This window comes from Diadema antillarum, unplaced genomic scaffold (assembly GCF_040938485.1).
Source record: "Diadema antillarum isolate AM-2024a unplaced genomic scaffold, OU_Dant_1.0 seq00000798_RagTag, whole genome shotgun sequence".
Lineage (NCBI taxonomy): Eukaryota > Metazoa > Echinodermata > Echinoidea > Diadematoida > Diadematidae > Diadema > Diadema antillarum.
In genome coordinates this window covers 3928693-3956397 of record NW_027271682.1, presented here as the reverse complement: position 1 = coordinate 3956397, position 27705 = coordinate 3928693, and the positions used below count along the sequence as shown (strand labels likewise).

Sequence of the window (27705 nt, the reverse complement as noted above, 5' to 3'; positions counted from 1 at the left end):
GGCCAGAATCTATGTTTATATGCATATCATGAATTTTGTGATACAATTATTTATGCAGGAACGTAGCTGAATACACGCACTTTGACAAAAGTAAGTAGCATAAAATACATGTATGTTCGTTAATCTGCAGGTATGTTCCTGAGTAATCAACGAACGAGCAATGTACATCGCGTGAAATTTACCGTTAAAATGATAATACGGCATTATGAATGCTTTTCTGTCTACTTGTTAGATTTTACGTTCAGAGATTTCTTTTTTTAGATTTTATTTTCAGATTTTACTTGCACAGCGTCTAGTTGGATAACAAGACCCTATTTGAACATGAACAAGTTGTGCAATTACATCAACTTGTTCAGGGTGATGTATTCAATGGATTCAGTCATTGTCGGATAGGCATTAATTATCCCCAAAGTAGCCACAATTTTCTACACAAGCATAATGCTATATTACAATAAGCTTTTTATAACGATATCATATCTATCTGAAATAGGAAAAGAGGTCAGGAGTATAAGCCAGTTCGGAGTTCCACTCTGCGCATGAGCAGAACAAAGGTCATTCGGACCAACAGGCACGTTGGTTTTTAAAGTCACTGGGATAAGCGTCTGTGATGTATTATTATGTATAATGATTATTCATGTAACCCTCATAAATGCTACTTGCCAGCACATCCACCTGACAGCAAAAGTGGTATTTGACAATATCGATAGAAAGAAGTTGTTTTTACATTCAATGTAAGATAATGAAATGGATGCTTTCCCAAGTGTTAATTGACGGATTATTCTGGCCATCTGGTCTATGCGAGTTCATTCTTTGTTTAAACATTATTGATGAATACCATAAATCGTTGCGTAAAGCTTATGCATTATGTCGCTCTGAAAACGAGTGAAGAGCCCCTTAACCGACTGAGAAAAAAGAAAGGTCATTCGGACCAATGTGCCCATGAGCTAACTCCGAACTGGCTTATTTCAAGTACATTTCAGTATTATCATTAAATCGGCAACTTTTCAGTGTCCTCGCTATACACGTGTAGCTGGCGCGCTTCACAGTTTTGACTGGCCACTTGTCAGTGCCTGAATGTGTCGCTGTGTGATGGGCACGTACGTCCCCTGGGAAGGTTCGACGATGAATACCTCTTCGAAGTCGGGGTTGAATCCCCGCTTGACCAGATCCGACTTCTTGTGTTTGAATGTGGACGTCAGATCCGTCTCCGCCACCATGCGCAGGAACTTGGGCTGCGCGTAGGTGGGCAACGAGGAAGTCACGTGACGATAGAGATCCCCGTAGTCAATGGTGGCGCCCTCTCGAACGACAATCGCCGCCATACCCGCCCTCCCTTCGTGTCCTGTTGTACAAGCAGATATTGAATGCACGTCAGATGGGTACTGATGACATACCATAGACATACTTTGCCCCACAATATTTGCAAAAAAAAAAAAAAATGTCAGATAGTCACAAATATGAAAGTCGGAAAATAATAAGTCTTCAAAAAAACAAATGGATGCTAAAATCCAAAGGGATTTAAAAATCTCTTTGCTCAAGTCACAGCTTTCAACTCAGTTACATCATGTACCCAATTACTTGAAATCTAGCTGGTGACAGGACCTTCACGGTTACTGCTGTGGAATAATCTCTCCTTGATTACCAGGCAGTCTGTATCCACAAATTCCTTCAAAAAAAAAAAAAAAAACTCTGAGAACATTATCTACGAGTTTTCTAAAACCAATTTTCAGCTCTGCACAGGTCTAGGCCTATGTGTGTGTGTGTGTGTGTGTGTGTGTGTGTATGTGTGGGATACAAAATTTGTATGTGCGTATATGATTTGTGTACAAGATACGTATATGCCTTTGTTAACTTATTGCATGGCGTCCAAATGATAGATTTAAGATTGACTGAAATGTTTTATCTTTATTAACCATTCTGTATTTTGCTAAATAATTTTTTTTTGTCTTCAATTTTTGTAATTATCATTTTTGTAAGCGCTCTGAGATTCATCGGAAGAACGTTCTAAACATATTGTATTGTATTGTATTGTATTGTATTGTATTGTATTGTATTGTTATGTAGTGTATTGTATTGTATTGTATCATATAATGTTCATTTCTTCAGAGTTTGCTGGCTCGGTTCGTACACCGTTCTTAGACCGTTCGTAAGTTCATAGCCTGGTCGATGGTCTAGTCCAATATTTATTTTAACTTCGTACGAAACCCTCTCTTCGTAAGGTGGCCGTACGAACGTCGTGCAAACATCGTAAGAACTACGCAAGATTTTGTAGGGTCGAGAGACAATTCCAGAAGCCTTCAATTCTTACGATGATTGTAAGAACGCCTTGAGTCGTTCATAGAGGGCTCTTACGTCTTTCGTTAGAATGTCCTATACGTTCGTAAGGGACTCTTAAGGCGTAGGTACACAATTTGTGCAACTGTTGAATTTTAGGGGGTATAAAGCCAAACGCGCGAAGTTCTAATCCTCACTCTGTTCTAGGTGTTCGACCACGCAGAAAGCATCTCCGTTAGATATGGGACCAAAAGGGAAGGCAATCAAAGGGGGAAGGGGAAGAAAAGAAAAGAGGGTGATGAGGAGGAAGGAGCGAGAGAGGGAGAGTTGGAGCAACAACCTCCTCCTCCTCTACTTGCAGATGCAGCTGCAGTTGTAATCACCTTGGCACCACTTCCGTCTTGAAGTATAAAGCTTTCTGCTGTTACAGAATCTTCGACAGGACACGGCAGCGTCTTTTTAGCAACCCGACAAAATATTTTTTTAAAAGCGTTAAATCTTCTTACGAATGACTTGAGAGTGCCGTCAGTTGCACGTACGACCATCTTACGACAAAAAGAAATCGTAAGATGGCCGTAAGTCTGACGAGAGAATACCTCAAGGCATTCTTACGAAAAACGTACGAATTCTAGGACTATTGTATAACTGAAAACCATTTCGTTTCTCTAAAAGGTCTTAAGTTGTTCTTGCGTATTAAACAGCGTTCATACGAAATTAGCAAGGAGGCCGTAAGAATCTATGCCCCATCTACGAATCTCTACGAACTCCAGAATTCGTACGAACAGTGACATTCGTACGAACGCATCGTTCGTACGAACCTTTGTGACCGTAGCTTTAATTCCCAACGCTCGTTCAAAGATTGCCATCACGCCTCCTTCCCTAATAAAAGAAAATGTCTTTTCCATAAAATGTTAATCGTAAGTTTGTGGATGCAACGTGATGTTGATTTGAGTGTTGATTGTATGCCTATTTCCATCTACATACCTGGCACATGTACGCCATACACGTTGGCTTCCTCGATGTCATTAAAACAACTGAGGACGTGAGATACCTCGAAGGTGGACACATTTTCTCCCTTCCATCTAGGATATGACATAAAAACAGAAACACACACATCAGAATAAAAGGCTCATAACAATGTGATAAGCAAAATTACAGCATGAATCTGTTTTACCAAAGTGGACAGAAACGAGGAATGGTTCAGATATATGACGCACTCGAATGGGAATTCCGGACCAGTTGTCAGAAAAGAGAGAATAAGATTTTGTAAGCTCAAGCTGGAAATATTGATCAAACTCTGAAGAAAAATAGGGAATTTATTTGACTTTGAAACTTCTTGCCAATTTCTGCAAAACAGAAAAGTTAATGTGAATATGCAAATAGTGAACTGAGGATGTAATCACCTTAGAGTTTGCCGTCAATCGCGTGCAAAAAAAAAAAGACGAATATCAACTCCTTTTCAGCTACAAAAGTGAAAAACTTAATGTTTTACCTGCCTGAATATTCTTCAAGTAGCATAAATACAAACTAACTTGCAATTTGTGAGACTCACTCATTCACGCCCAAAAAAGCAAGGTCCGTCGCCCTTACCCAGTAAATGAGTACTGCCACCCGTGGCTACAGGAAGGGTCCCGTCCATCCCATTGTTCTCACCTGAAAGTGTCTCCGACTCTGTCGATGAAAAAGACGTAACCTTCACTGTCGATTCTAAGGACATCACCAGAGTTGTAGTACTCGTCTCCCCGGACTTTCACGTTCCTTGCGATCTTCCTCTCCGTTACCTCACGCTTGCCCTTGTAGCCGGCGAAACGTGTCTTATTGAGGATCTTCATCAACAGAAGTCCTGGTTCCCCTTCATTGTCATTCATCGTGTGCAATAATCGAGTTAACACAGGATCATGTATTGTGATCAATTCATGAAAATCTTTAAATTGTATTGAGAATTTTTTATTCATTGATTTTTGATAGGGTCCCATTTATTGATTTTTAATACGGTTCAATTTTATTTCATTTTTGTAAACACAACATCAACAATTTTCCATTCCAATGAATGATGGGAACGTTTACATTGTGTTTCCTTCCCCATACTGGAACATGGCATTTGCCAACAATAATACTTAATCGTTGACTCGTGATACTCAGAAATCAAATATCCCAACATTGTATTATTGACTGTACAGTTGGAGTTGGAGACATTCCAGATCAAGCACCACGAGTTCCCTTCAAAAGCGGATATTGGCGCTATACAAGAAGCCATCACCATCACCATTATCATTTCTCTTCAAAATTCTGCTCGAATCCAAAGAGATCGGATCTAAACGTGAATAAGTTCACAAAAAAAAAAAACTTTTATATCTGTTTTCCGTCAGCGTCTGTTTGAAACAAGGCCCCTCTCGGTATCTGAAAATCAACGTGACAGGAAATAGTTCCAGTCTGACTAAGACTGGAAGGAGTTTAGAATAAAAATCTCTTCACAACAGTTCAAACGACTGCGCATTTTCTTTTAAATTTAACTGAAAAACACATCAATATGTTCAGATGTTGGTGTCTTCTTGACTGGTATGGAATTCCTACAAGATAGAGAAAAATGGAAGGATCGCTCTGAGGAGGGCAAAGGGACACAGTGATTCTGTATGCTGGGAAATTACTTTGCTGTCTTTTGAAGGGCACGTGAATTTTACCCACGTTATCAGATATCATCCCCTCATACAAACAGCGAATATCAAAGATCAAATGCGCAGTCGATTACGGTATATTTTCAGCCAATGAAAATATACCTATATCTATGAAAATACATGTATATCACTCATAAACCCTGTACCTCACTTACGGTCTACAATAATGATAACAGCCTACAGTGTATATTTCGCAATAGCCAACTTTATACCTCATTCCGCTGACGTCGTGCACGTGAATCAAAACGAAATGAAATGAAAGCAGATCCAGTTTAATTTAAGTCTGTACTTCTTGTCACATATTCCTTTGAATCAGTAACATAATATGTTTTCAAAATTTATGGTTCTTAATGCAAAAGACACAGATTGTCTCTTTTCCAGCATTATCTAGTGTCCTGTAGTATTTGAGAAAAAAATCAATTCTAGACCAAGCACTGAATAAAGAAAAGGCTGATTGAATTAGGGTTTTTTCGACGGATTAAGAAAGATTGTCTGTTAGTCTTTAAGCCAGTCAATCCTTTGAATTGGTTTTTAAACAAACTCTAGGTCTCAAAGCCTGTCAAAAGGCTACATTGCTTATGACATACCTGTGGGTACACGAATACACATTCCATGTTTGTCTCGCTTTGGTTCCCCGCTGGCAAAGTCATACTCTACGATTTCAATGTTGTCGACACATTTCTAGTTAAACAAAATCAAGTGTGTTAAATTGATGTCAATGTCAACGTCATCTAATGTAGGTCCTATACAATTATCATGATATAGGAGTTAAGAACAGAAAAAAAAATTTTTCATTGAGAGAAGTTAATTCTGGTAGCAAACAGGTTTAGACATTCTTAAAAGTCATGACGAATTAAATTTTGATAAGTGGTAGAGCAAGATAATGTTTGAGAAAAAGAAAGATGCTTTTGAAATAAATTCTGTCTTAAGCGGTTTTTTTTTTGAATAGTGATCATCAAACCTGGCATGACATACACCCAAGAGTTAATTCTCGAAATCTCCTTTTAACTAAACAGTGATAAAAAGGAACTTTTCAAGTAAGATGAGAAAATGGTGAAAAGATATAAAGTGGTGACAGCCGACTTCCTGAAAACATATCGTCTTGATCTTAAAGTTCGTGTGTCCATTATCAGTTTATGCAAACCACGAAATTATTTCAATCATTTTCACCAGTTGGTATATAGTAGAGGTAATCAATTGAGTCCTTTCCTGGAATTATAAGACGGAAAACTTCTTTATGATGGAGGGGGAGTAGACACTATAGATTTCCGGTTAATTTTTCGGACCCGAACAAATTCCAGCCATTGTTCTAGATACAACATGCGGATAGTGGCTGTTGGTTGTTTTTTTTTTTTTTTCATTTTTGTTAATTCTTATGCGTATCACCATGAGTTTTGGGAGGCATTATTATTTAATATGCAAAATTTGGTTACGTTTCCAAATGGGATATATACGACACAATCATTACCGAAATTTATATGATTATCTGTCCGATTAATACCGTAAAGGGATTACCCTCATTATCCATGAATATTTTCCGACGGTGCCAACACGTCCGTCGAAGTTGACGAACGAGAATACGGATTCCGTAGCTCCGTACACCTCGAAAATTTGGCCGATTTTAAATCTCGTCTGAAACTCTTTCCAGATCTCAACGCGGAGACCATTCCCGACGGCTGCCCGTAACGGTCTCTCATACTTGCCGTCATTGTCTTTCTGCGGGGTAGAAAAACATTAACGCACTCTTTTCAAAAGCATGCTGATAAAGTAGTTCTCGATTGCCGATTACGCAGAATGTGATTATAAATCATTCTTGTGTTTACATCTTCTATTTTCTTCTACCTCCTCTCCTTCGTCACACTTAATTCAATTTAATTCTTCTACCGAATACTCTTATCTACCTTTCCTCGCAATTTCTGTAAGTTTCATTTTCCTTTCTTTATTTTTTCTACTTCTCAATATTCTCCCCTGCTCAATCGTTCTTTTTTTATTCTATCCGACTTCTTACCATCTTCTTCTCACCAAATCCATTTCGAAAATCGCTGTAAAATTATAAACGTATAAGCAGGGCTTGTCATAAGTAAAGTATACAAGGCAGAAAACTATTGCTTCATAATAATTATAGTTGCAACGTACCGCTGGTTGGGCCAGCAGGTAGCGGCATATTTCTCCAATGTACAGGAAGACAGTAGCCCTGTACTTCCGTACGTCGTCCCAGAATCGACTCGCAGAAAACGTCCGGGATACAGCTATTGTGGAGCCTGAATAGTACATTTGTGACCGTGCATCACAAAACGAACAAAAATTCGCACACACTGATTTTGTGTAAGAACTGAAAATAGGTGAAATGGGTCAACCTTGCCGATCTTTACTTTTTCATATTTTCTGAAAGAGCAAGTCTTCTCCTACATTATGCTAAAATTTGGGATCATAAAACGGGCAGGAAAGTGCGTTTTTAGCAGCTTATCTCGAACAGTTTTTTGGTAGAATAGTGTGATTAGGTGTGTCTTTTTGAGTCCCCCTTTAATTTCTTAAAAACCTTGTGCACACTCTTCACTTTCAACTCTAATAACCTTCGAAAAGATAATGCTACTGCCTTAAAAGTTGGCATTACCTATGGACAGAATGTGTTAATAAGGCATGCTTGATTTCAGTTAAATCTGATAATTCCTTCATTGTTGTTACTCTGGTGGTTTACTTCCTGTTTTTTTTTTTTTTGTCCCATTCATCGCACAGCCAGCACGGCTTGGTAAAGATTTAGCTCTTGAATATAGACACTGCATTCAGAGCCTCTTTTCTCAGTTCGCACTTTTCCCGACTGTGTGCTTTCTTTCCAATATTTAGATAGGTTAGGAGAGTCCATTTCACTTATACATCATTTTAAAGCTTAAAGTCTGCTCTTTCAGAATACGCTCTTAACTAAAATTTCATGTCTGGCGACTTTGTGTTCGTTTTGTGATGCAGGGTCACATTTAATAAAGGAGGGAGGAGTTGTAATCAAAATATTGTATGAAAACCTTTGTTTGGAGAACGTGTAATACGCTCCTCAAGACAGCTGATGGTCTTGATTATCTCTTCGTATCCAAAAGTATGATATTTCCAATACATTTGTATTTATTTACTTACGTATTCATGCATTTAAAGAATCCACAGAGGAACACAAAGAGCAGAGTGAGAACTAACTAACAAACAAACACATTTTAAGATAAATGTTATAGCACATACAGAGACAGTACATTAAAGAGATCAGGGCCCTGTTTCATAAAGCTGTTCGTAAAGTTACGAACAACTTACGAACGACTGGTGATCAGTTCTGATGTACTATACCTATCAGAGCCCTGATCTTAAGATCTTAAGATAAATGTTATAGCACATACAGAGACAGTACATTAAAGAGATCAGGGCCCTGTTTCATAAAGCTGTTCGTAAAGTTACGAACAACTTACGAACGACTGGTGATCAGTTCTGATGTACTATACCTATCAGAGCCCTGATCTTAAGATCTTAAGATAAATGTTATAGCACATACAGAGACAGTAACATTAAAGAGATCAGGGCCCTGTTTCATAAAGCTGTTCGTAAAGTTACGAACAACTTACGAACGACTGGTGATCAGTTCTGATGTACTATACCTATCAGAGTTCCCATAATTCAGCACAAGATCTGATCACCAGTCGCTCGTAAGTCGTTCGTAACTTTACGAACAGCTTCATGAAACACCCCGAGGTATACATGGATACGGAGGGAAATTGCCCATTCAGCTGTGTCGGCGAGGACTCCGTTGTTCTTCCGTGGGGTAACGAGAGTATTAATGCGACGAAAAATGTTCATATGAATAATCAACTAATTCAATAAAATACATGTATAGAATGACTCGTAAAAATTCAGTACGAAATACATTGTATCTAAAATGAACAATTATAAAAAGTGAGGACAAAAACTTTTCAATCCATTTCTGAACAATTGATAAACTGTCAGACAACTTTAATTCAAAAGGAAGACAGTTGAATTGTCAAGCACCTCTATAAGAAGAGTTCTTTTGTAATAATCCGTATCGGGTTTTGGTAAAAATAATTTTCCGTGGGACCTTAGCAAATAGTAATGTTGGTTGTATTTGAACAAATTTTGTAAATAAGGAGGGGGCAATTCATTAATTGCTTTATATACCATGGTGTTTAGATGACAATAAGGTCTAGATTCCAAAGAGTTATACCTTATACGGGTATGAAGCTCTGTAATTGAAACATGTTCATAGGGGCTCACGCCAAGTATAGTGCGAATAGCTCGATTTTGTAATTTTTGTACCTAAGGGGTTATATACTTATAGCAGCTGCTGTTCCGTATAATATGTCTCCACAGTCAAACATTGGGAATATAATTGCGTACCATGACATGAAGAGAAATGGTATAGAAGATCTCGATCGTACTCTAATTAAAATCAGTTCAGGAGAATCAAACACTTCAGAGTTTATCAATTCATAACTGACCGAGCTCCGAAAAATGTAAATGGCAACACCACCCCCATTGCGGTTTCGATCTTTACGAATCAAGTCCTAATCTTCAATCTTTAACTCGTTGTAACTAATGGTTTTATCCAATACAGTCTCATTTAAGGCTAAAATATGAATATCATTGTCATAATATAATAGTTTGATTTCTTCAATGTTTCGATATAAACTACGAACATTCAGATGAATGCATTTGAAATCCTTATTGTCAAATTAGTCATACTTAATAGATTTGGCAGAATTGCTTTCAGTAATATCCACATTTCGTTCAGTAAATACTTTATTAGTACATTTCTTCTTGGATACAGTAAATTAGGACGAAGGAAAAGGTAAGTACTGAAAAATGCATTTTGGGCATCTCCAATTGATAAATGAGTAATGAATATCATCATGTTCTTTTTTTTATTCCCACACAAGTAATGTGCATCCAGGCAAAGCATGAAGTAGGCCCTACATTGTAGTCTTCTCTGATTGTTTGTTTGGTTTTTTTTTTACTGATTTGGCACATGATACACAGGGGTATTTTAGAGTCATGAAAATGTCAAACAACTTTTATCATGAATCAATGCAATAATGAATGAAAAGAAAATCAAATCAAATCACCTGTGTCAAGTAAAACTTACCGACAGAAGATAGGACTTAATAATGAAAGCCACTTCAGTATATATAAAGAGAATGCATCATTATAACCATATACACTAATATTGCTGTAGTTTGTAGATTTGACCAAAGTTGGATTCTCATTATGTATGGGTTGAATAGGCGTCAGCACATTACAGGGAAAAGTTACGATCAGGTCACTTTCCGAGTTGATGACCCGTTTGATTGTCTTTCCTCCAGTAGCAGGAAGCAGAGCGATTACTCTTCCTTCCGATGACCAGGATGAAAAAAAAAACTTTACAGCACGCTTTTGTTTTTTGTAAAAACATTTAATGTAGGCCCTACATGACACATCTGATACTCGTAATCAAAGGGTTAATGGAGAGGGCCTGTTAACTTGAACGTGGTTGAAAAAGAGCATTCTCCTTACCGAGCTACAGTGAACCTTATACACACTTCAAATTAAGTAAAAGTAACTTTATACAGAGTATTTGTAGAGGAGTGCGGTCGGTTCTTGCCTGTCCTGACGTATAACAATGAAACTAATATCGACAACTTGAACATTGCTGAAGCAGGGAGGTATGCGAATAGCTTAATAGGTGCGAGTAAGGGAAAACACTTAATGATTAATCTTTACTGTGTATGTTTATACATAAAATGCTCTCTGGCGTAGGTTCGTCTATCAGAAAGACAGCTATGTAGCTGCCAAGTATTTGTGGAAGACAAAATGTAAGTAATGTTTTCAATAAAGGATAAACAAGACAATATGTTACCTTTTATCAAGCTGCCACACACAGCGAGAAGGAGCCCGGCGGAGTGATACAATGGGAGTGAAATGTAGTACACATCGTCTGCTGTAAGTTGGCTGTACAAATGGTAATAGAGTCCCGCAGCCACAAGTTTTGAATTGGGTATTACAGCCGGTTTGGGCATCCCTGGTATAAAGGGTGGGGGGGGGGGTGGAGGGTGGATAAAATACATAATTTGTTATTTTAGCAGATTTTATGCAAAGAACTTATACCCACACTACTCTTAAAAATAATCTCTTTGGTTGTATGAATATGCGATTGGGTGGTGATGGCATTTGGCGCCAATGACCATTATTATTGGGTTTGAAAAAATATACCATGCAGACACTAAAATCTTGCATTATTATGTCAGTCTAAACTTACCTGTAAGACTGATTGAGTTTGTCACAACCGATATAATCTATGTTAACAATCTTATTAGTGAATTTTCAAAATGACAGTTATTTTTAGAAAGCTTCAATGGCGTCTAGATCACTCTATATCACTATGATGATCTATCATTTTTTATCCTTAATTTGTGAGCGTTTCTTTCTTCTCTAATTAATTGAATGAGACAGTAACTAATTAGTCATCCTAAACTTGGGTAGACTGTATAGTGCCGCTTACGAGAGTGGAGAGGAATTTTCGTCAAAGCGGATCGTTTCACAATCATTATATTATGCTGACCTACTCGTATATGGGTCTACAGATTGCATGGGGTAATAGCTCGGCATGCAAACCCCTATTGATAGCAACAAAACTCTTCGACTTGTTTACATGATACACGCATCATGATTGCACGTACTTAAGCTTACGTGACATTTCTGTCTTTTCGCATGAGCGCGTTGTTTCAGATTTTTTTTTTAATGGGGAAAAGAAGGAAGTCCTGACGACAAACTTCTCTAAACTTGATTCCCTCTTACCCGTTGTTCCAGATGTGAAGATGTACGAAGCTACGTCATTGAGACTTTCAATACGGACCGAAGGGTAATGATCATCGGATACCGTGACGATATCCATGGTTACCACATCGTTCGGCGGCGACAGGTCCTCAATGCCCGTGTCGTTGACCATCCAGAGGTCGATGCCTAGCTCGCGAAGATCGGGCAGGATGTCGCACACGGCGGAAAGAAACTCTGTGGTCGACACAAATCGGAGTATGGAAATATTAGAATGGGACAGAAAATCGCTGTGATCTGTCTGCTATTGTGTGCGTGGATGTGGATGTGCTTTTTTTTTTTTTTTTTGCACGTGTACATTTGTATTCGTGTGCATTTTTCGAATCAACCCTGCGGTAGAATTAAGTTTCCTGTAGCCGAAGACTCGAATGAAATCTCACCGTTATAGCTGTTCACGTTCGTCACTCGCTGAACATTTTTCTGTAGGTTCGAGATAAAGACATATCTAAAAAACAAACAAACAAACAATCAATATAAACGCACGAGTGTGAATACCAAGTTCATCTTCGTGACTGATGCAATATGTAACAAGAAACTGCCATATCTGAAGTATGTTTTGAAGATTTCCACATTCGGTGACATTGGATTTTTTCTCTTCAGCATCTCACAATATTTTGTAGGCTTACTAGATCTGGGCTCTACAGCAGCACTAATTTATAAAACTTGCCGCTACTTAGCAAAAACAAGCGAACAAACAAACGAAATGATCAGAGCTGACGATCTGTAGCTAAACAGTCTTGTTGCAGATGCAATGTTTTTGTTTACATTTGGACATTTTGAAAGTTTTTTTTTTTAAGGGTCTTATTGCTGGAGGTACTGACCTCATTTCATTTCACTGAGCTACAAGTGTTACTTTTAAAACAGCAAACCTGAACCAAAGATGAGTTTCTTGGCTTCGCTTGTTCGTATGCAGTGCAGAAGTGTAGCTCCACGGAGGTTGTAATTTATCAGGCTCGAAATGACGCCCAGCTTTAACAGTCCCAACCACGTCCACAGAAATGTCGGCCCGTTGTGTAGGAGGACGCACACCGCGTCACCTTTCTTCAAGCTGGGGTCCGAACCGCTGATCCATCGGGCCGTCATGCTTGCCTTGCGGTTCACGTCGACATAGCTGTATGATTCTTCCTGGTACAGGATGCAGGTATGGTTGGGAGTCTCCTTCGCGTACTTCTCGAAGAAATCCGCGAAGGAAATTTTCGTCTTATCAAGACTTTCAAGGGTTTTAATGACATTCACAATGCGGCGCAGTTGTTCCACGTCAGAAAGTAAGGTCGGGTACTTCCATCGAAGCCAGGCGTATCCGGATGGGATGGACACGGCTGCGATGGCTGCGGCCTTCTGACCAGTACTCCAAGATAAAGACATGCCAGATTTTCGTCCTCAGGACTGTTTTCACTGAGCAAGTAAACGGATTTGCGAAAGATGAGAATATCTGAAAATCGCAACGTCCAAAATGTGTATTCTAGTCTGCAAAAGATCGCCCCAATGTCGAGAACGTTTCCGGAATCGTGGTCTTTGACTTGCTGGTGATTTGTTCTTAAAAACTTATTAAGAGCTTCGTCATATGCACAAGACCTACTCAAGACGTGTGCGACGCAAACTTCGTGAAACTTGAACATCAGGTCCCGACAATATAGAGAATGTCTCGCGTTTCTTCGAAAGCAGCGAAGTTCGTCCGATCACTTCTCGACGCGCCCACGTGACGTCTGACTTCTATAGACTAGAAGGATACGGTGTGTGAGGGAGCAAAACAACTGAAAACCAACAAAAACAAAAACAAAATGTGCTATTGTTTACAGTACCTTTTATGAGCTGGCACGATATACTTCTCCTTTTGTGTGAGTGTGTGTGTTCGAGAGTAATGAAGTGTTTAGTATTCTCATTGTGTTTGCTTCATGTCATACGACACTACCTTACGCCAAGACTGTCATGACCGTTCAAAGTACAAATCCCTTAAAGGCTAAAACATAATTTTCAGAAACATTCATCTTCAACCATGTGGAATATACTTGCAATACAATATATCTACCTAGAAACTTACCTGGCTGACGTTTTCCGTGATGAAGTTTTAGGTGATGAGTTATTCTGGAGACTTTCAGATTAAAAGCGTGTAATTTTTAAAGTGGATGTAGAAGACTTCTATTCCTGAAGCGCTATCCCTGTTTAGTAACGGGTATGTAGAAAGCTACTAGTATCCAATGTCATGAATATGGGGAATTGTGATGATTGAATCACCCCCTAGCATGTACTGAATGGAATGCAGCTAAGAAGCTGCATGAAAATCACGCTTGTGCGATGGGTACTACTGCTGTGGCCCGATATTTTGTAGTTGATGTAATCCAACATAAATCATCACATAACATCCACGATCGCTTGGATTGCTTCCGGCGAGTCTTTTTTTTTTTTTTTTTGGAGGGGGGGGGGGGAGGGGTAAGGTCGAGCATTTCTATCGTTACCCATCTGAAATCGTGTCATAGCAGCGTTATTTCAACCATTTCTTATGTATAAGTCTGCAATCGTTAGAGGAACAATGGGCGGGTTGTATATTCATATTGAAACTTTGTTTTTACCTTTAAAGTAAACAAGGCAAACATAATCGGGTCATTCATATCGCGCAAAAAGATAGCGCCGTGGAGATAGTCACTCATCTTCGTTTTTTTGATCATTCAATGTCACACTTCGGTGAAGGAGTTTAGCATTTGCAGTGTAAATTGCATCTTTCAAACTAGAGTGCACGTCGAGAGCGTTCAAATCCATTAGTCTAAGAATGCTATATGCACTCAGTAAAAAAAGAAAGTAAACATTTTTTCAGGTTCATTTTTCTCACAAAATTTGTCTAAATATTAATGTTTTATATACCAGGTTGAAGGTAATTTAATTGGCTATCAACCTGGTAGATCAAAAAAGAGGCAAGATCTTATACAAGAGTGAACACTAACGTTTTTCTCTTCCAAAGTACAAAAGAAAAAATTGCAAAATTGGACAAGTTGTGATTCGAATGTGCTTTCCATAACAATGAGAAAAAAAGGCATTTCACACGATAACGATGCAAATTAATTTGCAGAAATCATCCTATGATTCCTACAATGAATAAAGATAAAAGTGGCGAATAAAATGGAGAAAAAGGAAAAATCTTCTGTTCATTCCATATTCAAATGCCATTAATGGGGCAACATTAACAAAAATGGTAGAAATTCCAAGTGTTATTTCAAATTAAGAAAATTGAAAATGATATTTTATTCTTGATTTTTTTCTCATGAATTCTTAAATTTATAAATCAAAAGAATAAAATAAAGAAATTATGTCCATTTAATCATCTTTGGGACTAACCCCCTGTGTCATTTGAAGTTTGATTCGTTATTTTCTTATTTCAAACAAATATAAGGGGACGAAAATTTATTTTTGCTATTTCATGACTCTCATTGTGTTAAAAAGGTCTTTAGTAATCATTTCTCTCTTGAAGGGCATTTGGAAATGAATGAAAATATGCCAATTTTTGGAATTTTTGCTTTTGTGTCTTGGAGGACATATATATCAATGTGTTCACTCATGCGTAAAATTTTCCCTTAGCCTGTTACGTAATGATAGCAATGAGTAAGGGGCATCTCGGGTGAAGATAGTGCACACCATAGTAACGGCACTAGCTGTAGAAGTATAGTAGTAGTAGTAGTAGTAGTAGTAGTAGTAGAAGTAGTAGTATAGTAGTAGTTGTAGTAGCAGCAGTATAGTATAGTGTATGTAGTAGTATCTTGGTAGTAATAATGATGATAGAGGAAGTACACATCCAGCTGAAAAGCAGAAACAGCATGTTGTAGACGCATGGAATTTATTATGCACATTTTCATTCTGTAAATTGCACCGTAATATCACAAATTACAGAAATTAATGAAATGCTAGAATAAAACAGGGAAGCAAAATAAAAAAAAAGGAACGAAGAAAAAAGTTTATATGAAATGCTCAAGTAAAGCGATAACGAAGCAGTTTGGATGGAAGCGTAATATTACATTGTATTTCCTTTTTAATCTTTAGGCAACAAATTCAATGAAAACGGAAACTACAATATTGGTCATATAATTCAAGATGGAATGAAACTTATATACAATCGTACAATATGTCAGTTGGTATTACATGTTATTTATTAATCATAGAACTATCCTTCTGAAACCTCCCGAAGAATATGGAACAATGCAAATATACGGATGGTATATTGTTTACAATGATTAACATAAGATAAATTGGTGCACAACTTTAGGGCACTTTGGACTCCCTTCAGAATGGTTGCCCCCATTCTCTTAGCCTTTTGCAAAGGCAGCTCGCAATACAGTAATTTGTGGACGTGCACAGTCCCAGCGAGTTGCTTGCTCCGCTCGCTGTGTGCAAGCCAACAAATTATTGCGAGTTGCCTTTGCAAAAGGCTACCATTCTCTCTGCAGATCTCCCAAATCCTGTAAGATACAATAACATGACAACGACACAACTGAAGCAGTATAATATAGTATAAGACATTAAGGAAGGGAACGTAGACCAAGAGGGCGATAGTACGGCCACAAAAAGCACGTACCCCTGTTTGGATTCAATTTCAGTTTTAGTTGGCGTGATATTCATGATTCTGAATAAAGCAATACGAGTTGATAACATGCTACACAGAATACGATAACAATTAAGTGTTATTTGCTGACATGTCTGCAGATGCTAACATCCTACTTTAATTATCGAAGATAAGAAGACGCTTTGTCATGCAGGCATTATTACGGTATCGAGTCCATCGTTTTTGTTAACCTTACCAGCTTATTGAGATATACGACTCTTAAGAACTTTGAACAAATCATCCAAATTCGCATTCGCAGCTAAAGATAAAAGGACAATTCTGGACAAAAGTTTCTTAATTCAAAAAACGACTGTCGATAAAACTTACAACCACAGCATCGATTGTTCAATCAAATTCGGATGAAAAGAAAGTTAAGGAAGTTACGAAATCTAGAAATCTAGAAATCTACGAAAGATAGGACACTTTTTTGCAAAACAATGTTCGAACAATGATATGAGTATTTTTTTTTTTTTGGTTTAATCATCCAGCTAGATGTGAGGTGGGAATACTTCTCTCATGTCTGTAGCTCAGCAGAGTTCATTATGTTATCCCCTCACATTTTCTTAAAGGATCGTGTACAAAAGAAAAAAAAAAACCCACACACACTGAAAATTAATTTTTCGTCTGAATAACACCTGGCTGAATAACGTTACCCTGATGATCATTCAGATATCAAAACATTTGAGGTAAAAACAATAACAACAACGATAAAATGAAAGTCAAGATAATACTTTTATGTAAAAATTATGCCCCGCAATACCTAGACTACGAAATCATCAACTCGCTCATTTGCATATTCATATATACTGTTCAGGAATATAGTTTTACACAAATTATGAAAAACTTCAAAATTCTATAAATTTGCTTTTGTTTATTCGATTGTTTTCATGTTTTCCACTTCTTGGTTTATACTAGTTTACTTTTTTTTTTCATTCCAGTGAAATGAAGAAAGAAATTTTAAAAAAATATTGGTCTGATACATGTATTGTCCTTTTGTATGTAAGTAAATGCTCCAACCTTCTCGCGACTAGTTTTGATAACGATATCAAGTTCTGTGGCATAAAAATTACGTATTACAGCATTGCCTGCAATGATGACATCTTTGCACATAAATTTCGCGCGAGGAATGTAACTTTCAATACTTCGAGGGTGTATCTAAACAATGACGTATGTGTTGTTGTTTTCTTCTATCTAACCGTGTCTAGCAGAGAATGAGGCTCATGAAGAATACGCCACTCCTGTCAAGGAGCAAATCAACTGAGCAAAAAATCCTGTAAGTTGTTTGATAACAATACCCAATTTAAACTTGTACAAGCTAGGCAAGTATTTCAACTTGTTAAGGTTGATGTATTCTGAGGGTTTCATCATTGTCGGATGCGATACGCATACTCCTCTCAGGTAGTAACAGGTTTCCTCACAAGCGTATACAGTAGATAGTTTGTGATATTGATAACATAAAATCGCAAAGAGTTCAGAAAGAGTACGTTCATTACGTGGAATATTATCCAGTTGGTGCCCACGTGGTTTCAAGTTCACATGAGATTGACAACATTTCAGTAGTGTTCCTGGCGCGCTTCACAGTTTTGACTGGCCACTTGTCAGTGCCTGAATGTGTCGCTGTGTGATGGGCACGTACGTCTCCTGGGAAGGTTCGACGATGAATACCTCTTCGAAGTCGGGGTTGAATCCTCGCTTGACGAGATCCGACTTCTTGTGTTTGAATGTGGACGTTAGATCCGTCGCACCCACCATGCGCAGGAACTTGGGCTGCGCGTAGGTCGGCAACGAGGAAGTCACGTGACGATAGAGATCCCCGTAGTCAATGGTGGCGCCCTCTCGAACGACAATCGCCGCCATACCCGCTCTCCCATCGTGTCCTGTTGTACAAGCAGATATTGAAAGTACGACAGATTCGATATTTGCAGCAGATCATATCAGACATTACATACTGCCCTCTACGATAATTACACGTCATGATGTCAGTTACCCAGTCACAAACATGAAAAAGGGATTTAAAAAAAAAAGGTCTTCAAAAACCAACATTGTAGGTTCCCATTATGCTGGCTCGGTAATGCGTTGTATGCCCTCGTCAACCTTCTCATGCAATGAAAGAGTGCTCTCGGTTTGAGGTATGATACTGCGCATGTTCATGCGATTACATGTTAGCCTATAGCTCTAAACTTCACATTACGGCATTCGAGACACTAAAGATACATAATTATTTCCAACGCTCAACCAGCCACTTCACACATTCCTCCCTACTTAAAGCGTAATACACTCGTACCTTCACCATGTTCATCGCAAGTTTGAGAATACAACGTGATGTTGATTCGTGTGTTGATTGTATACTTATTTCCTTCTACATACCTGGCACATGTACGCCATACACGTTAGCTTCCTCGATGACAGGAAAACAACTAAGAACGTGCGATACCTCAAAAGTGGACACATTTTCTCCCTTCCATCTAGGACATAAAGACAGAAACACACACACAGGAGAATGAAAGTTTTTTTTTTTTTTATATAAACGTGTCATTCGACATTACAGCAGGAAGCCGTTATGTTTTTAAAAAAATGAAGACGAGGAAAGCGTGAGATACTTGATTTCGGACCAGCTGAAATTAGTTGGAAAAAGAAAGATGGAGTCAATAAGAAAGAGTAAGGAGGAAAAAGAAAGCATATAATTTTGTAAGCACAACAGAGAAAATTTGATCAATACCGCATGAAACTTAGGGATTATATTTTTTTTAATTGCGAAGTTCTACTAGTATCTGCAAAACAATTTGCATCAACAATCAACAATAGTTAATATGAATATGTAAACGTTCGAGTTGACGATGCTATCACCTCACATCTTGCCATAGATCTGCTTCAAGAGTATAAAACTTAATGCTATACCTGCCTAAATAGCTTCAAAATAGTGATCAGTCAGATATTCTACGATTTGAGACTGGGGCATAATTAAACATGAACCCACCCCCCCCCCCCATGACATCATCATCTAACTTATTTACATATTTACAAACCCGTCAATTCCATTGGGAGCTTTATACCTCCATTCCACAGAGATTATCTCTCATCGGCCACTCATCGGGGGCTAAGTTTATCGCTTCCGGCCACCCACCGGAGTGTATCGGATCGCAGTCCTATGAATCTGACTCGTGTTGGTCGACAACCAGGCCAGCGTCAGACATGTCGAGCGTAGATCCGATAAGACAGATCGACCGACGAAGATCACGCGCGATATTATGTCCGACACCCATCTGAGGCTCGACCAACCAAGTCGGCTTCATCAGACTGCGATCAGATACATTTCGGCGGGTAGTCTGAAGCAACAATCTCTGCTTACTGCTTATGATGAGTGACCTATGAGATAAAAATCTTAATGTCTATGGAATGGAGTACTAGATCTGCGACGCGGGCGTTTAAGACGACGATTGCGTTGGCCATTCTCTCCCTGCGTCGTGTTGCAAAGAAGATTCAGATCGCGCAAGGGCCCAACCTATGAAATAAATGACGCCTCCATAATTTATGATCAGTGCAGTAAATAGCTCTCTCCGCCGTGAATATTGAGCGAAAGAAAACATAGCCCAGAACGCGGAGTAAAAACTCGGATAGAGCGAGATTTAGGACTTACTAATAAACAGATCGATTTTGATAAGCGATTTTGCGCAAGCGCAGAAGTTTTGTTGTTGTTGTTGTTTTCCTCTGAACGTCCGCGTCGCGAAAATCTTATCTTCCCACCTGAAAGTGTCTCCGACTCTGTCGAGGAAGTAGACGTAACCTTCACTGTCGATTCGCATGACGTCACCAGAGTTGAAATACATGTCATCTGGCACCTTTACGTTTCTTACGATCTTTTTCTCGGACATCTCACGCTTGCCCTTGTAGCCGGCGAACTGTATCTTGCCAAGCATCTTCATCAGCAGCAGTCCAGGCTCCCCTTTATTCGTTATGTAAAACAATTGGGAGACCACGATCCATTATTACATAGGCCTAATAAATTATTGTATAAAGAAGTTTTATTCCAATGAAGGACGGATGAGTTAACAATGCGCTTTTTTGGATTATGGCGGCCTGCCTTTAGATTTCTGCTCGGAATCTGAACAGGTCGGTTATCAGAGCGACTAAGTTCTCAAAAGGATTTATCCGTTTTCTGTTTGACATAAGGCCCCTCTTCGTGGCTTACGCGAAACGAAGTAGTTCCCATCTGACAGTTTGCTCGAATAAGGTGGAAGGAGTTTCGACTAATGTCTCCTCTACTGTAGTTGGAACGACCACGCACAAGATTTGTTTTTTCTTCAGTTAAAGGGGAATGATATACACAATATAACTAGAAAAGCACTCTGAGAGCGCACACCTCCGCCAAGTATGGAGCCCATTTCCACCACTGATCTTGTGCTTCCATCATAGAGATATCAGTGATTTCCACCCATACATACTTATATAGCATTGTGTGCTGAAAGTCGCCAGATTTCCCAATCTAGAAGCCTTTGTAACTTCATAAACCCTCAAGTTCATTGACTCGACTACCTGCCAAAATATCAAAAATCCTTCATAAATTCCCCCAAAATTCTCGGATCACTACCAAAAATTAATCGTTTGTTACTTGTGTCATTCTCAACCTTTCCTGCAAGTTTCATTCTAATCCGTTAACTACTTTTTGAGTTATTTTGCACAAGGACAAACAAACAAACAAACGGTAACGAAAACATAACCTCCTTCCTTGGCGGAGGTAATGACATGTGGGTTGAATGAATGCAGCAATATTAGTAGCACACATCAGAAAAACTGATAAGTAATTCAAAAGTTATGAATCTTTAAAACTTCTGAGCCGCCATCCCTGCTACAACAGTTCGTGACGTCACTGCCGGACAAGGATAAAGAAATTATGTAGATAGTTTCCCATGCAGTTTCATTATTTTATGAAAAGTACATTTGCCCTGACTTAAGTTAAAGTCACTGACAAAAATGTTAAGATAAATGATAATTCCCTCTGTCTTCTGAAAGTGATAAGTCAAGTGATCTTTAATTATGCTAGAGAGATGAAAAAACGTTTAATTCACTTTAAATTTTCATTCAGATCGTTCTCCCGCGGTGACGTCACGAACTTTTTGTCGCTTTTTTCATCCACAGATGGCGGCACCGAAACGTGATATATTCATAACTTTCGAACGGATTGCTTGATTTTCCTCGAACTGAACTGATGAGTTCTATTAAATGGCTGCATTTACTCAATCCACACTTGGGCATCGCTCCCGATTGGCCGCAAGATCAAGAATTGGTTGGTTCCGTTTGGAGTTAGTGTGCAACATATTAGGCAATTTAGTGCCTTCAGACTAGTTATAGTTTTCCTCTTTAGTCTGTTATTATGATCTCTATCAACTGTCTATTCAGATCTTAGAGGGCTTATGATACAAAAAAAGGAAGCTCTCTTCTCCAGTGTCTTGTAGCAGTGACCTATTAGATTCAAGGCTGAGCATTGCATAAAAAAACAACGAATGAGAACGGTCGTCTGGTCAGTCTTTAAACCCGCCTATCTTTTCATATTTGCCTTTGGTTGTTTAAACGAACGCTTGGCCTGAATGCCTTGTTAAAATGCTACGTGGATTATGACATACCTGTGGGTACACGAATACACATTCCATGTTTGTCTCGCTTTGGTTCTCCGCTGGCAAAGTCATACTCGACGATTTCAATGTTGTCGAAGAATCTCTATAGTTAATATAAAAACACATGTGTCAGTGCAGAGAGTAATTAATACGGAAGGCAACATGTTATCACGTCGACGTTATCTAATACATAACATTGCCATGTAACAGATAAAAACATAAAGACATGAAAAAGAACAATCTTTCACTGAGGTAATAAGCAAACAGTAGTATACCAAACAGCCTTTCTGTTGAGATGAATGAATTCTTTATTTGAATTGAGGTCAAGATAACGTAGGCCTACATGCAGGAGGAAAAAAACCGAATCATTTAATCTGATTTATATGGTTATTTCAAGAAACCTCATTGGATATCGATGTGGTATGAGAGTTGCAGGAGAGCAGTGTTATCAAAGTAACAGTACTGTGTAAATAGAATAAATACCAGTATGAAAAAAATAATAGTATTCTTTAATTACTTTCTTTAAGTTTATTGAAATTGAGTCCCTTATTTGCAATTATCAATTAAAACCAAAGCTAATTATCAAAATTTCTGCAAAGTGCACGCCAATCTCTCTACAAAAGTGACAGAATAATTATCTTTGTTAATTGCGGTTGCTAACCTGGAAGAAGAAGAAGTCATGCGTGATTGGATGACAACTCCACTCAAATGATACTTTTCTTGTGGCATCAACGTTCTGGATGACTTTAGAAGACCAGTATATCAAGCCATTATCGATCTTATTATTATTTTTTTTTTTTTGTGAATGCTCTTGCAGTATCAGTTTCAGACTTCAACGCAATCGTTGAAACAGTGACTGTTGTATACCTGACATGACAATGACAATTAATGCAATCTCGAAATCTTTTTTTCTTTCTTTTTTTTGAGAACAATGATAAAGTGAACTTTCAATTTCCAACTTCCTAATTAAGTAGTTTCGTTCACAAGACATGTTTTCCCGAATTTATGATTCTTATGAAAATCCGTCTGTGCGATTCCGTGCGAGGATTTACCCTCATTATCCATGAATATTTTCCCACGGTCCCAAAACGTCCGTCGAAGTTGACGAAAGTGAATATGCCTTCCGTAGCTCCGTAGAACTCAAAAATCTGGCCGATTTTAAATCTCGTCTGAAACTCTTTCCAGATCTCGACGCGGAGACCATTCCCGACGGCTGCACGTAACGGTCTGTCATACTTCCCGTCGTTGTCTTTCTGCGGGTAGAAAAACATTAATGCATTTTTTTTTTTCATAAGCGTTACGATAAAGAAATTTTCAATTATCGGTCACAAAATAGGGTTTGATTCTTTATCATTCCTGAGTTCACATTATTCTTTAATAATAATGATGATAATGATTTAATATTCTTCGTCAAATCTGTTTCAACTCCATTCTTCTACCGACCAGTCTTCTCTATTCCATTTCCCGCATTTCATATTGATGCATTATCCCCTTCTTCATTTTTCCTTCTCATTATACCCTATTACTTCATTGTTCTTATGATTTTCTTCGACATCTTCCCCACCTTCTTTTTCCCCCGGACCATTTCAACAACTCGCTGTACAATTATAGAATAATGTAAACAGGGTTGTCTTCAGAAGCTTAAGACAGAAATCTACCGCTGTCGTATACAATAGCAACGTACCGGTGGTTGAGCCAGCAGGTAGCGGCATATTTCGCCGATGTACTGGAAGATAGTAACCCTGTACTTCCGTACGTCGTCCCAGAATCGGCTGGCAGAAAACTTCCGGGATACAGCTATTGTGGAACCTGAATCGTGCATTTAGTAAAGGAGGGAGAAATTATAATCAAAACTATTACATGAAAATCTTTGTTTGGAGCAGAAGGTATAAAACACTCCTCATGACAGGTGAGGATCTTCGTTAACCCTTTGGATCAAATCTATAACCATGGAGTTACAGTTGTAGCTTCATGTTATCCATTCCCTATATACATTAGTAGATTCTATATCCTACATCGTTAGATATATGAGATGGTACCTGAGTAGCTTAGATGCGATGAAGTGTAAAGATACAAACAATTCTATAAAATACTAAATCTTCACTATGAATGTTCTTACATAAACTGTTTTTGGACGTATGGTTCTTCCGTCAAAAAGACAGCACTGTAATACTGCCAAGTATGGACAGCTTGATGGAGGGGAAAATACATTTTTTTTCTATTTTTTTTTTAAATAAAGGTTGAACAGGATAAGGAAGTTACCTTTCATCCAGCTGCCACATACAGCGACGAGGAGCGCCGCGGAGTGATACAATGGGAGTGAAATGTAGTACACATCCTCTGCTGAAAGATGGCTGTACAAATGGTAAAAGATTCCCGCACCCACAAGTTTCGAGTGAGGTATGACAGCCGGTTTTGGCATCCCTGGTATTGTGGGGGAGGGGTTGAATCAAACACACGATTGTTATACCTCAGTAGGTTAACATTATGATAAAGATTCAACACCAATGGTGATGATGATAATAAAAATGATTTGAACAATAAACATGAAATTAAATTACATTTCTTACAATACTAATGATGAATACTGAATACAAAAATTAATGAATACATCATTTTCATTATTTAATTAAGAATTTGGTGAACAGTAGTTAGTAGTACTATTTATTAGGTAGGCCTAACATGACGTTGAAAAACTTGATATGTCCTCCATAAGAGCAAGTGCACTTGCAAGGTTGCCGCTGAATTTAGCCTAGGATGAACGAAGTGTCACCAGGTGAGTGGATATAAGACTCAAACTGAAACAACGCCAACATGTCCAAATTCAGGATTGGTTGTTAGATATAAATCCAGCGTCCTGCCAGCTGTATTATATAGTGCACTTCTGAGCGTCTTTTGCCAAACGATCTCGACCTACGTTCTATGATTCTTCAGTTAAAGATAAAAAGGAAAGGTACAAAGTCTTGCAAGCTAGTAGGCCCCTCGGTCGAATCACTTAATTTCCTGAATGTCATTGTTGACTCAAATGGCAAGCAATGGTGGTTATCAAAGTTCCCTCTGACTAACCCTGGCATGCACTTAACATCGTTTCACTTTTTTTGTAAGGAACAAAAGGAGCTCCTGTCGACAAACTCCTCTAAGCTTGATTTCCTCCTCGTACCCGTTGTTCCAGATGTAAAGATGTACGAAGCCACGTCTGTGAGATTCTCAATACGGACCGAAGGGTAATGATCGTCGGATACGGTGTCGATATCCATGGTTACCAAATCGTTCGGCGGCGACATGTCCTCTATGCCCGTGTCGTTGACCATCCAGAGGTCGATGCCCAGGTCGCGGAGATCGGGTAAGATGTCGCACACGGCGGAAAGAAACTCTGTGGTCGACACAAATCAGAGTATGGAAATATTACGATGGGACACAGAATTGCTATGATCTCAGTCTACTGATTCGTGTGTAAATGTGAATGTGTCTACACAATAGTCATGTACATGTGTGCACTTTTCGAATCCACACTGTGGCAGAGTAGAGCGTCCTGTAGCCGAAGACTAGAATGAAACCTCTGTGGTGGTAGCTTTTCACATTATTCACTCCCTGAACTTCTTTCTGTAAGTTCAAGTTAAAGACATATCTAAAAATCCAATCAATGAAAACGCAGAAGTGTGAATAGCAAGTCCATCTTCGTGGATGGGGGGGGGGGGGGGGGGTAGCGGGGGATCGATGCGATACGTAAACAAGAAACTACCATATCTGAAGTGTGTGTTTGAACATTTACACACTGGCTTTTCTCTATGTCATGTCTGTGTTTGATGTTTCGGCAACTTCGGCTCTCACAATAGATTCTTGGCTTACAAGATCTGGGCTCTGACAGATCATTTACAGCAGCACTAAGTTATAAAAATTGCTGCTAATTAGCAAAACATACTGTACGAGTGAACAAACAAACGAAATGATCAAAGCTGATGATCTGTAGCTAAACAGTCTTGTTGCAGATGTAATGTTTTTGGTGACGTTTGGCCATTCTTTGTTGGAAAGGGGAGGGTTATGATATGGGTACTGGCCTCATATCACTTGACTGAGCTACAAGTATTACAGTACTTTCAAAACAGCAAACCTGAACCAAAGATGAGTTTCTTGGCTTCGCTCGTTCGTATACAGTGCAGAAGTGTAGCTCCACGGAGGTTGTAATTCATAAGGCTCGAAATGACGCCCAGCTTCAACAGTCCCAACCACGTCCACAAAAACGTCGGCCCGTTGTGTAGCAGGACGCACACCGCGTCACCTTTCTTCAAGCTGGGGTCCGAACCGCTGATCCACCGCGCCGTCATGCTTGCCTTGCGGGACACGTCGGCATAACTGTACGATTCCTCTCGGTACAGGATGCAGGGATGGTTGGGAGTCTCCTTCGCGTACTTCTCGAAGAATTCAGGGACGGAAATTCTCTCCTTATCAAGGTTTTCAAGCGTTTTAAAGAACTTCATAATGCGGCGCATTTGTTCCACGTCAGACAATAAGGTCGGGTACTTCCATCGAAGCCAGGCATATCCAGATGGGATGGACACGGCTGCGATGGCTGCGGCCCTCTGGCCGGCACTCCAAGATGACGCCATGTTAGAGTTCTGTCCTTAGTTTTTAGCGATCTACACGTGCTTGAAAGATAAAACTCCTGTTCAAGCTTCCTCAACACAATACATCAGGTACGTCTCCACCAATGGAAGTCAAATTGCGCGTTTGCACCACTGGGGTACCAGTGTTTTACCATCGGCTGAAGCGGGGTCAATAATAACAGAAACCCTGACTGCCTAAAGATGAGATTCTAAAGGTCACTCTTGTATTTCGTTTACACGATTACGATATCGATAAACGCTCTTGTGACTGTTGGCAGTCACTTGACAACTAGCTCAATGTAAAAGCGTAAAATTCGACTCCAGCTAAATCCTTGTTCTTATAAATTCCTCCAAACTCCTCTATAGGACTAGTGCACCGGTTTTGTCATTGTCACGTACAGTGTACACATACTCTCATCTAGTCTCCTTCAGCTAAAAGGGTCTGTACTTTGAACGGTCTTCATGGTGTAAGCGCACAGTAAACACTTCAAGTAGTACTATTCTCGTACGCAAACAAGTAAAAAAGAGAGATATATAATACATAGATGGAAATGTACTGTCAGCTCAGGGGACATGATCACACACAAAAAAATATAGCATTGAATGATTTCTACGGTCGGAGACATTGATGGATACTAGAGGAATGCTCTATAAAAAAAGAGAACTGCAGTTTAACATGAATGAAAGGTATGAGCAGATAAACTTTTATCATATACATACTATACTAGTCTGCATCACTTTACCTCATACCACTGCTAGAAACAGGTATACGCACTTGCACTGGGTACGCCCCCACAAACAAACAAACAAAACAAAAACGCACCCACAGACACACCAAGAACATCGCAATTGGTGCTGAAGTTCACCAAGATAAGCGGTCCCTCGATCAGTTTTCAAAGTTAAAGTTAAACACCACGCAACACCAATCAAATATCTATGCTGATAGTGCGGGTGTCAGAGGCTGAACCTTGTTTTGAATATGTACGTGTATCTCAAAATGCTCAAGAATACAAAAGTTGCATGATCCAATGTCGGATTCGCCATCCTCCAAATAAGGTAAAACTTTATTTTTGTTTACATTTTCCACTATTCATATA

At 38.9% G+C, this 27705-nt stretch overlaps 3 protein-coding genes across 3 annotated transcripts in view; 1 reads left to right on the top strand and 2 right to left on the bottom strand.

The window, feature by feature from the left end:
- The window catches only part of LOC139739447 (large ribosomal subunit protein eL36-like), a 182279-nt gene that overhangs the window by 118058 nt on the left and 36516 nt on the right, over positions 1–27705 (top strand). The gene's annotated exons all lie outside the window — the stretch shown is intronic.
- LOC139739444 (long-chain fatty acid transport protein 2-like) lies at positions 1041–13169 on the bottom strand. The gene is made up of 9 exons (XM_071650055.1): positions 12674–13169; positions 11769–11981; positions 10831–10992; positions 7086–7210; positions 6465–6665; positions 5537–5630; positions 3928–4126; positions 3259–3356; positions 1041–1342 (listed from the first exon to the last, which is right to left on the bottom strand). The coding sequence occupies exons 1-9, from the start codon at positions 13167–13169 to the stop codon at positions 1041–1043; spliced, it is 1890 nt and encodes a 629-aa protein (XP_071506156.1).
- Positions 15798–26937, bottom strand: LOC139739443 (long-chain fatty acid transport protein 2-like). The gene is made up of 9 exons (XM_071650054.1): positions 26116–26937; positions 25165–25377; positions 24267–24428; positions 23689–23813; positions 23057–23257; positions 22014–22107; positions 20137–20335; positions 18760–18857; positions 15798–18269 (listed from the first exon to the last, which is right to left on the bottom strand). Exons 1-9 carry the CDS (start codon positions 26609–26611, stop codon positions 17968–17970), a joined length of 1890 nt encoding a protein of 629 aa, XP_071506155.1. The 5' UTR covers positions 26612–26937; the 3' UTR covers positions 15798–17967.

What these genes read in the sequence shown, in the direction of transcription:
- LOC139739444 (XM_071650055.1), bottom strand. Translation starts at nt 13,169, where the DNA reads ATGTCTTTATCTTGGAGTACTGGTCAGAAGGCCGCAGCCATCGCAGCC. An exon ending in GAAACTCATCTTTGGTTCAG is followed by an intron (nt 11,982 to 12,673) that starts GTTTGCTGTTTT and finishes TGTCGACCACAG; the next exon opens with AGTTTCTTTCCGCCGTGTGC. An exon ending in GTGTGGCAGCTTGATAAAAG is followed by an intron (nt 7,211 to 10,830) that starts GTAACATATTGT and finishes TGTACTATTCAG; the next exon opens with GCTCCACAATAGCTGTATCC.
- LOC139739443 (XM_071650054.1), bottom strand. Translation starts at nt 26,611, where the DNA reads ATGGCGTCATCTTGGAGTGCCGGCCAGAGGGCCGCAGCCATCGCAGCC. An exon ending in GAAACTCATCTTTGGTTCAG is followed by an intron (nt 25,378 to 26,115) that starts GTTTGCTGTTTT and finishes TGTCGACCACAG; the next exon opens with AGTTTCTTTCCGCCGTGTGC. An exon ending in ACCTGCTGGCTCAACCACCG is followed by an intron (nt 23,258 to 23,688) that starts GTACGTTGCTAT and finishes TTCTACCCGCAG; the next exon opens with AAAGACAACGACGGGAAGTA.